The 11,283-nt window shown below is 44.0% G+C and overlaps 1 protein-coding gene and 2 non-coding genes across 3 annotated transcripts; all 3 read right to left on the reverse strand.

Moving 5' to 3' along the window:
• Positions 1-281: 281 nt before the first annotated feature.
• On the reverse strand, positions 282-3,978 carry LOC118400713 (uncharacterized). Its single transcript, XM_035797724.2, has 5 exons — positions 3,709-3,978; positions 3,480-3,577; positions 2,861-3,339; positions 2,437-2,752; positions 282-2,301 (listed from the first exon to the last, which is right to left on the reverse strand). The coding sequence occupies exons 1-5, from the start codon at positions 3,736-3,738 to the stop codon at positions 2,223-2,225; spliced, it is 1,002 nt and encodes a 333-aa protein (XP_035653617.1). The 5' UTR covers positions 3,739-3,978; the 3' UTR covers positions 282-2,222.
• Positions 3,979-8,163: 4,185 nt separating this feature from the next.
• Positions 8,164-8,235, reverse strand: trnaa-ugc (transfer RNA alanine (anticodon UGC)). The gene has a single exon. It is a non-coding gene; the product is annotated as a tRNA-Ala (tRNA).
• Positions 8,236-9,620: 1,385 nt separating this feature from the next.
• On the reverse strand, positions 9,621-9,692 carry trnat-ugu (transfer RNA threonine (anticodon UGU)). Its single transcript has one exon. It is a non-coding gene; the product is annotated as a tRNA-Thr (tRNA).
• Positions 9,693-11,283: the final 1,591 nt, after the last annotated feature.

Here is an 11,283-nt window from a genome sequence, read left to right on the forward strand (position 1 = left end):
ACACAAGATATGGGGTACACATGCTATCACATCATTACATATTAGGCCCTACTGCACCTGCATTCCAGCACCATTCCAGCATCTGGAATTGACTCAACATGTTTGAGGTGGGGGATCAATACATGTGGGGGAAGAGGTGGCTGTCGAATGCATGATTCTGATATGTACAGGTAAGTTTGTGTGTGTGGGGGGGGGGGTCCATGTTTGCGTCCGTACTCTGAGGTGTGTTTGTGTTACGCCCCTGAAAACAGGGGAGAAATAATCACGAGAGTGATACGGTGTTGTATTCTCAAGTCAACATTTAGTTCAATCATTTCACAAAAGTAACACATTACATAACAGAAAACCCATTATACAAATAACACAGCAAAATATCTTATTAACAACACGCATGTTCATTCACAATCGACATAAAATGGCAGCTACTCTCAGTACGACGCTATCCTTCACTTCAACCGAGCAGGGCTAATATTACTCTCTTCAAACTTAACTCTAACTTCCTCAAGACGTTACTAAAACACACCTTAAACACTCTTGACATGTTCGCTAGTTATAACATTTAAATTACTATTTTTATCATCAATAAAGTACCTGAAAACAGGGGAGAAATAATCACGAGAGTGATACGGTGTTGTATTCTCAAGTCAACATTTAGTTCAATGAGAAAAGACCGCGAATTTCCCCAGGAATATGCGTGGAGACCAGAGCAATCGATCTCCGGCTCATAGCTTAAGAGCATTTCGTAGATCACAGATGAACACTTTTAGGCACCACAAAATAAAGTAATCAATATAACGTTTACACATTACTCTCACAATTCGTACCCTTTGACAGATTTGAACTTTAACACAATTATATGAATATTATCAATCTCTATCAACTAATACTGAATGCATCTTTTTAACCTTAGATGTTTTAAGATCCTCACATACTATGAACTTACTAATACTTTTCAATGTATAACAGGCTATGAATATGTCCTTTAACCTGTCACATTTGAATATGAATGAGCAGCAGTGTTGTGATGTGTCCTATCCCGTCCTTGCAGAGTAATTTTCCTTTGCCTCATCACATGTCTCAGTGGCTCCTCCTTAGGAGGGAGGGGGACAACACCACGGGACAGACCCCACACTCATTGCTAGAGATCGAACTTCAGACTCCCTCCAAAACCACTGAACCCCTCAACACACCGAAAGAGATTACGGTGCACACCCTTAGAGGGAGCCGGAACAGGATAAATCCCTCCAAACTCACAAAGACACAGAGGAGGAGGAACTATCCAACACCCAGTGATAGAGAACGAGTGACCTCAGTCGAACACAGCCAGAAAGAGGAGGTGGAAGAGGCGTTAGATGGAGGAGGAGGTTACCCCAGAGGCCATTCCTCATGTTCATGTGAGCAAGAAAAAGCAGAATGCTTCTGATCAGCAAAATGGCAGGCAGAGGGAGAGGTCATAGTGATTCACACCCACAGAGAGAAAGACAACCCACACAACCTCTTGGTTGAGATGAACCACACAGAGGTAGAGGCAGAGGGCCTTCAGGGCTAGCCAGTCAGCCTGCCTGCTATGATCCTCAAGTCAATTGTATTTAAATTCATGTTCATTAAAGATTTTATTCAAGAATTGAAAAGTCCCATTTACTTAATGATAATTTTTCACTGTCTTCAACCCTCAAGAACCAGGGTGAGTCTGGGTCACCCTTTTCCTGGGCAAACACAACTTGCATATCGTCACAGGCTAGGCCGAAATGTTAATCTTTTAACCTTGCCTGAATAAAACAAACATTAATTTTTTATAGTGAGCAAGAGTTGCGCTTTTTCCTTTTCTATGATGATTCAAATTTTTGCTTGCACCTCAACTCAACGTTGGTTGAGCGCCCTCTGTTTTTTTGCCTTTTTGTTGTGAAATAATACAGATTTTTTTAAAGTGTACAAAGTAAATTATTCAAAACATTAAAATTGGGATGTTTCCCACTTATTTACACAACCTACTCCACACTTGCAAAGTGAAAGTTTAAAGAAAAGTTCTGAACTTAAGTAGTGAACAGAAGCAAAGCAGAATTGAGTCCAATTATAATGTGAATAAATTTAATGGTCTATGGTTCAATCCCATTTCTGCAGGTGTGATGAATAATTAATATTGTTCCTCCTCTTCCTTGTGGCAGGCGCAGCAGCACACTGCCCTCCAAAGCCTGCAAAATAATCGCCGGACTGCCCCTTTCCTAGCTCTGCATGGAACATCCAGTGTCACGTCCTTGGTGACGTGGGGGGTGACATCCGGGATAACCACAACAACATCCTCTGGAAAGGGAAAAAAGAGGAACAGAATGTAAGCAAATGCAAACCGTAGCTTCAAAACAGTGGCCAGTTGAAAGGTTCTACTAAGATGTCATGACAAACGGCACCTGTCAGAGTGCTCTCTAAGTGTTTACTCACCTGCTTGGGATGTCAGCTGGCAGAGTGGCGAAGACGGCCATCGTGAGAGTCCTTTCTTCAGGTGTGACGTCCACAACCTCCAAGAGGGAAGAGATGGGCTCTGCCTCTGTATTAGGGGTGATGTCCACCACATTCAGGTTGGAAAAAGCCGGATCTGCCTCTATGTTAGGGGTGATGTCAACAACATTCAGGTGGAAAGAAGCCGGATCTGCCTCTGTGTTAGGGGTGATGTCCACAACCTCCAGGTGGGAAGATGCCGGGTCTGCCTCTGTGTTAGGGGTGATGTCCACAACCTCAAGGTGGGAAGAAGCCGGGTCTGTGTTATGGGTGACAACAACAATCCTGATGAGCTCTACTACTACAAGGCACCTAGATGTCATCGGAACAGGCATCTGTCAGAGTGCTCTCTGTCATTGCTAGTCACCTGCTTGGATGCCAGCTGGTAGTGTGGTGGAAACGGCCACCGCGAGGACGGGGGGGACTGGTAGGGTGGCTGCAGGGGGCTGGAAGCAGCTCTGCACCTCATCCGCCACAAAGGCACAGACAGAGCTCATATAAAAAGGTCTCTGGAGGTCATCTGTGGAGAAGGACTGACTGATTCTCCCGAGGATCGACCACACAGAGTCAAAAGCAGCAGCCCGGGAGAAAGGGATGTGAGGGGAAGGGTCCTTTAACATGCAGGAGAGCTTCTCCACTACGGCCGCCACCATGCCCATGGCCATCCCGCTTACTAGGATTGGGTGCTCTGAATGTCCTTCCTCTGGCTGCAGCCACAGGGCCAGGAGGAGCCTGGGCACCACCTCCACCTGAGATGGGCTGAGCAGTTTGCTACGGGGGACATTGGACTGCTTGCCCAGAATGCTTCTCACAGCACTTTCCACGATGCTGTGGACCTTAGGATCGCTGAAATCAACAAAAAGGAGAAGACAAAGCTAAACGATGTGCAATGTGCTCACATAGAACACTGTCTGTGTCAGTTTTTGCGTTGTTCCAGATGTGTAGATAAATGGATCAAGTCATGCAGGGCAGTACATGGAACTCACATGTCAGCAGGCGAGGTGGGGTGCATGGAGCGGCGGAGCTTGCAGAAAGCCTCGTGCTCTATGTCCATCATTTTTAGGCAAGTGTTTACTTCCCAGGCCTGCAGTATGAAACAGGAAGTTCCAATAGTGTAATTTCACAACTGATCTATTCTGCTGTGCTAACTCGTAGTTGAAAGGCTAGTAAAGAGCTCACTAACTTGTAGTATGTCTCTAACTCTCATTCTCTTACCAGCCCAGCGAGGTCGTTTCCCTCCTCCATGGTTTCCTTCCACACCCTTCAAATAAAACACAGAGCAATTCAACTTTCCTGGCTTCTGATTTTTCTGTTGTTTATTTTACTCACACCTCCTGGAGTGCTGCTGGTGGCAGGGAATGGCAGTGAAGGTGAGTGCTGACGTGGTACTCACCTCTCCCTAAGGGATAATTTTGCCCTGAGACACCAGCCAGTTGCTCATGTGCTCCGTGGTGACATGGGGCGGGTCCTGGCCTTGAGTCTGGAGCAGCAGATAGTGGACCATGAGCTTCTTCTGCAAGATGAGGTAAGGTGTGAGACCGTGCCACGAAATACCATATCATGTGCTTTCAGAAGGGCCTCTCTAAACATTTCACAACTGCTCATGCCTCACAATTTGCAAGTGATATTAAGAACTCTTATGACCACCTTCTCTAAACTGTCTTGAAATACAACTCTCTTTCTGTTGTTTATGTTTTTGTGGGATGAATCTTACCTGTTTATTGTAATATGTTTCATGAGTGAGTGTCAGTCCACTGAAATCAATGACTGGAGTTTTTAATTGATAAAAACAAATGACTATTGAAAGTGCATAAATTTACTGGTCTCTGTGGTGATTTTAGAAGGCTGTGCCTATTTCTATGTCTGAGCGGTCTAAGTCGCTGCGTTCAGGTTGCAGTCTCCCATGGAGGCGTGGGTTCAAATCCCACTTCAGACAGTTGTTTAGTGCCTCTCAGGAGTCATGCTGCTTAGCAGTAATAATAAGATGATGAAATAACAACTTCACACAATTTATAATAAACACTCTCAAATGCAAACCTTCTGGAGCTGAGCAAAGATCAAGGAAAATAAGAAAACAGCTGTACTTAATAACAAATGAATGAGGGGAACATTTCATGTTATTGCATGATAATGAGTTACTGCATTATCTTTCAGTTGTTAAATTATCACTTTCTGTAGTATATGCCTGTTTTCTTCTGCCAAAGTTGTCGTGGCCGAGTGGGATTAGTTGTCCATTTGGGATAGGACTGCAGGCCATCTATCCCACCTCACACCTTTACACACCTGGTTATCCTCCAGGCCGGCTCGGTCCTCCCCTCCCGCTCCGTGGCTCGACGACTCATTGCGAGCTCACAGAACAGGGCTCCGGGCAGCCGAGCGGAAATGGAGGAAAACTCGCCTCCCTGCGGACCTGGCATCCTTTCACTCCCTCCTCTCTACATTTTCCTCCTCTGTCTCTGCTGCTAAAGCCACTTTCTACCACTCTAAATTCCAAGCATCTGCCTATAACCCTAGGAAGCTCTTTGCCACCTTCTCCTCCCTCCTGAATCCTCCTCCCCCTCCCCCCTCCTCCCTCTCTGCAGATGACTTCGTCAACCATTTTGAAAAGAAGGTCGACGACATCCGATCCTCGTTTGCTAAGTCAAACGACACCGCTGGTTCTGCTCACACTGCCCTACCCTGTGCTCTGACCTCTTTCTCCCCTCTCTCTCCAGATGAAATCTCGTGTCTTGTGACGGCCGGCCGCCCAACAACCTGCCCGCTTGACCCTATCCCCTCCTCTCTTCTCCAGACCATTTCCGGAGACCTTCTCCCTTACCTCACCTTGCTCATCAACTCATCCCTGACCGCTGGCTACGTCCCTTCCGTCTTCAAGAGAGCGAGAGTTGCACCCCTTCTGAAAAAACCTACACTCGATCCCTCCGATGTCAACAACTACAGACCAGTATCCCTTCTCTCTTTTCTCTCCAAAACTCTTGAGCGTGCCGTCCTTGGCCAGCTCTACCGCTATCTCTCTCAGAATTCTTGATCCAAATCAGTCAGGTTTCAAGACTAGTCATTCAACTGAGACTGCTCTTCTCTGCATCATGGAGGCGCTCCGCACTGCTAAAGCTAACTCTCTCTCTCCTCTGCTCTCATCCTTCTAGACCTATCGGCTGCCTTCGATACTGTGAACCATCAGATCCTCCTCTCCACCCTCTCCGAGTTGGGCATCTCCGGCGCGGCCCACGCTTGGATTGCGTCCTACCTGACAGGTCGCTCCTACCAGGTGGCGTGGCGAGAATCTGTCTCCTCACCACGCGCTCTCACCACTGGTGTCCCCCAGGGCTCTGTTCTAGGCCCTCTCCTATTCTCGCTATACACCAAGTCACTTGGCTCTGTCATAACCTCACATGGTCTCTCCTATCATTGCTATGCAGACGACACACAATTAATCTTCTCCTTTCCCCCTTCTGATGACCAGGTGGCGAATCGCATCTCTGCATGTCTGGCAGACATATCAGTGTGGATGACGGATCACCACCTCAAGCTGAACCTCGGCAAGACGGAGCTCCTCTTCCTCCCGGGGAAGGACTGCCCGTTCCATGATCTCGCCATCACGGTTGACAACTCCATTGTGTTCTCCTCCCAGAGCGCTAAGTAAGAACCTTGGCGTGATCCTGGACAACACCCTGTCGTTCTCAACTAACATCAAGGCGGTGGCCCGTTCCTGTAGGTTCATGCTCTACAACATCCGCAGAGTACGACCCTGCCTCACACAGGAAGCGGCGCAGGTCCTAATCCAGGCACTTGTCATCTCCCATCTGGATTACTGCAACTCGCTGTTGGCTGGGCTCCCTGCCTGTGCCATTAAACCCCTACAACTCATCCAGAACGCCGCAGCCCGTCTGGTGTTCAACCTTCCCAAGTTCTCTCACGTCACCCCGCTCCTCCGCTCTCTCCACTGGCTTCCAGTTGAAGCTCGCATCCGCTACAAGACCATGGTGCTTGCCTACGGAGCTGTGAGGGGAACGGCACCTCAGTACCTCCAGGCTCTGATCAGGCCCTACACCCAAACAAGGGCACTGCGTTCATCCACCTCTGGCCTGCTCGCCTCCCTACCACTGAGGAAGTACAGTTCCCGCTCAGCCCAGTCAAAACTGTTCGCTGCTCTGGCCCCCAATGGTGGAACAAACTCCCTCACGACGCCAGGACAGCGGAGTCAATCACCACCTTCCGGAGACACCTGAAACCCCACCTCTTTAAGGAATACCTAGGATAGGATAAGTAATCCTTCTCAGCCCCCCCTAAAAGATTTAGATGCACTATTGTAAAGTGGCTGTTCCACTGGATGTCATAAGGTGAATGCACCAATTTGTAAGTCGCTCTGGATAAGAGCGTCTGCTAAATGTAGGCCACAGTAGCATAGGTTACAGGTTTGTAGTCAAGCCACAGATTTCCGGTGAGATCTCTCAGATCTCCGCCTTACCACCATGCCACTCTATTCTGCAAAGATATTTATCAACATTCTGGAAAGTAGTAGTTGTGTAATGTGAATTTGGCACACAAACTCAGTGGAGAACCTTGAGATTGAACCAAGGACCTCATACATAAATAGCATGCACTCCCCCTCTGAGCTTCGATCCCATTTTATTTGCAGATAAAATGCAATATTAATACAATGTACTTTTTATATACACCACTTGAAACTACAGTGAAATGATAGCAGCAATTCTAAATCAAGCACAGCTGGACAGATCTAACCCATGAACTTCAGTTTTTGAAAAATGAATTGATTGATCAAAGATATGCTTCTGTTCCATAAATATACGAACAGGGATTGAACACATGTTCTGTGAAGATTACAGAATAAATTATTCAGCTCAGCCAGAGTTTACATGCTGAGAATTTAACATTCTGAATAGTAGGAGATGGGTCATTGCAAAAAAATGTAATGGTCTGGGGATTGAACTGGACCTGATAGAGTTGCTGAGGCATGCGCTCTACCACTGAGCTACATCCCCTTTCTGGAAGCAAAAAATGTTTCTTATTTTTTAAATTTCACCTATAATTAACCATGTAAGCCAGGGAGAACAAGTTTTCATATTCAACTGCGAGTGGCCAAGATAAAGTAAAGTGTGCAACAAAACAACAACACAGAGTTACAGATGGTAATAAACAAGGCCCAGGTCAATAACTGTCAATAGAAGGAAAAAAAATAAAGTCATATACAGTCAGTGAGATGGAGCTTGGCAATAAATAAGCCATTAGTAGCAGGCTGCTCTTTACAATTTAGCAAATTAACACTGGAGATGGCAGCAGATGATGATGTGCTTCGTAGAAATATGTTGTGCAAAGAGTCTAGAAAGTAAATTAAAACAATATGGGGATGAGGTATCTAGAGGGTGGGCTTTTACAGAGCTTTGGTCTGCTAGTAAAACTACAATGAAATGATAGCAGCAATTCTAAATACAAGCAAGTATGGACAGTCATCTAACCCATGAACTTCAGTTTTTGAAAATGATGCAATTGAAGTTGGCAACCATGCCACTTCTGTTCCATAAATATACGAACAGGGATTGAACACATGTTCTTCAGATTACAAGAGCAAATTATTCAGCACATCTCTGTTTCCTGCTGAGAATTTCAACATTCTGGAAAGTAGGAGATGGGTCATTGCAAAAAATGTTATGGAGAAGCTGGGGATTGAACCCAGGACCTCATACATGCAAAGCATGCGCTCTACCACTGAGCTACATCCCCTTTCTTGGAAAGAAAAAAATGTTTCTTATTTTTTTAAATTTCACCTATAATTAACCATGTAAGCCAGTTGAGAACAAGTTTTCATATTCAACTGCGACCTGGCCAAGATAAAGCAAAGCAGCGCAACAAACAACAACACAGAGTTACAGATGGAATAAACAAGCGTACAGTCAATAACACAATAGAAGAAAAAAAAAAAAAAAAGTAAAGTCTATATACAGTGCGTGCAAATGGAGGTAAGGCAATAAATAGGCCATAGTAGCGAAGTATTTACAATTTAGCAAATTAACACTGGAGTGATAGATGAGCAGATGATGATGTGCAAGTAGAAATACTGGTGTGCAAAGAGTGCAGAAAGTAAATTAAAACAATATGGGGATGAGGTAGGTAGATTGGGTGGGCTATTTACAGATGGGCTTTGTACAGCTGCAGCGATCAGTTAGCTGCTCAGATAGCCGATGTTTAAAGTTAGCAGTGTTGCCAACACCTCAATAAGGAAAGTAGCTATTGGCTGTCCTAAAAGTCGCTAGAAGTTGCTAAATGATGTCATCAACTAATTTGCATAATTGTGCATGTAATTGTGATGGACACTGTAGGAGTGAGGAATAACATTGTGGAAGAGACAAAAAGTGAGTAAAAAATGAAAATGTCTGCAAGTATTCATACTTGCTAAATACAGCGACTAAGTCGCTAAGTTGGCAACACTGAAAGTTAGTGAGGGAATATGTCTCCAGCTTCAGCGATTTTTGCAATTCCTTCCAGTCATTGTCAGCAGAGAACTGGAAGGAAAGGCGGCCAAAGGAGGTGTTGGCTTTGGGGATGACCAGTGAGATATACCTGCTGGAGCGCGTGCTACGGGTGGGTGTTGTTATCGTGACCAGTGAGCTGAGATAAGGCGGAGCTTTACCTAGCATAGACTAAAAAGATGACCTGGAGCCAGTGGGTCTGGCGACGAATATGTAGCGAGGGCCAGCCGACTGGAGCATACAGGTCGTAGTGGCCATATCAATACAATTGACCTTTTCTTTACACTGTTCTAATGAAAGTACATTTCCATAATATCATCCAGCTTCCATAAACGTCGAACAAGGATTGAACCCATGTGCTTCAGTTTACAAAAACAGATGACTTAGCACATCTATTTCCTTCTTAAAATGTCAACATTCTGGAAAGTAGAGTTGTGCAAAAGCTAATTTCACAACTAAATATACTCATCAGAGAATTTGGGGATTAACTTCAGACCGCATGCATCTCAAGTATTAGCTCTACCCTAGAGACACATCCCCTTACTATATCATAGTAGGGTTGCCATTTTGAGAAAACCTTTTTTTCTTCAAAGGCCTCCAATGAAAGAACCTTTCCTTGGTTACAGGTATTTTTCAGTAAGGCACAGATGGGATTTGAACCCATGATCTTCGGTTTACAAGACCGACGCCTTACCGCTTGGCCACCATGCCACTCTATGCTGCAAAATATTTATCAACATTCTGGAAAGTAGTAGTTGTGTAATGTGAATTTGGCACACAAATAACATCTCTGTTTCCTGCTGAGAATTTCAACATTCTGGAAAGTAGGAGTTGTGTAATGTGAATTTGGCACACAAATAAACTCAGTGGAGAACCTTGGGATTGAACCAAGGAAATAAATAGCACGCACTCCCCCTCCCCTCTGAGCTTCGATACCATTTTTTTGCAGATAAAATGCAATATTAATACAATGTACTTTTTATATACACCACTCCATTGAAACTACAATGAAATGATAGCAGCAATTCTAAATACAAGCAAGTATGGACAGTCATCTAACCCATGAACTTCAGTTTTTGAAAATGATGCAATTGAAGTTGGCAACCATGCCACTTCTGTTCCATAAATATACGAACAGGGATTGAACACATGTTCTTCAGATTACAAGAGCAAATTATTCAGCACATCTCTGTTTCCTGCTGAGAATTTCAACATTCTGGAAAGTAGGAGATGGGTCATTGCAAAAAATGTTATGGAGAAGCTGGGGATTGAACCCAGGACCTCATACATGCAAAAGCATGCGCTCTACCACTGAGCTACATCCCCTTTCTTGGAAAGAAAAAAAATGTTATGGAGAAGCTTTTTTTTTAATTTCATGCAATAATTAACTGAGCTACATCCCCTTTCCAGGAAAGAAAAAAATGTTTCTTATTTTTTTAAATTTCACCTATAATTAACCATGTAAGCCAGTTGAGAACAAGTTTTCATATTCAACTGCGACCTGGCCAAGATAAAGCAAAGCAGCGCAACACAAACAACAACACAGAGTTACAGATGGAATAAACAAGCGTACAGTCAATAACACAATAGAAGAAAAAAAAAAAAAAAGTCTATATACAGTGCGTGCAAATGGAGGTAAGGCAATAAATAGGCCATAGTAGCGAAGTATTTACAATTTAGCAAATTAAAAGGCCAATGAAAGAACCTCTTGGTTACAGGTATTTTTCAAATGTAAATAAAGTCACAGATGGGATTTGAACCCATGATAAGGCTTCATTTAATGGCCATAGGCTGGCCACCATGCCACTCTATTTACAAATTTAGCAAATTAACTGGAAAGATAGAGTTGTGTAATGTGAATTTGGCAAACAGAAATAACATCTCTGTTTCCTGCTGAGAATTTCAACATTCTGGAAAGTAAAACAGTTGGTAATGAGAATTTGGCACAGAAATTTTCAGTTGGGCCTTGGGATTGAACCAGAAATAGCACTTTCCCCTCTGAGCTGATACCATTTTATTTGCAGATAAAATGCAATATTAATACAATGTTTAAAGTTACAGTGTTGCCACTCCATTGAAACTACAAAAATGATTGGCAGCAATTCTAAATACAAGCAAGTATGGACAGTCATCTAACCCAAACTTCAATTTTGAAAATGATGCATTGACACTGTTGGCAGGACCATGCCACTTCTGTTCCATAAATATAACAGGGATTGAACAAATGTTCTTCAAGATTACAAGAGCAAATTATTAGCACATCTCTGTTCTGCTAAGTTGGCAACACTGAAAGATTACAGAA

The sequence above is a fragment of the Oncorhynchus keta genome, chromosome 22, assembly GCF_023373465.1.
Source record: "Oncorhynchus keta strain PuntledgeMale-10-30-2019 chromosome 22, Oket_V2, whole genome shotgun sequence".
In the NCBI taxonomy this organism is placed as follows: Eukaryota; Metazoa; Chordata; class Actinopteri; order Salmoniformes; family Salmonidae; genus Oncorhynchus; species Oncorhynchus keta.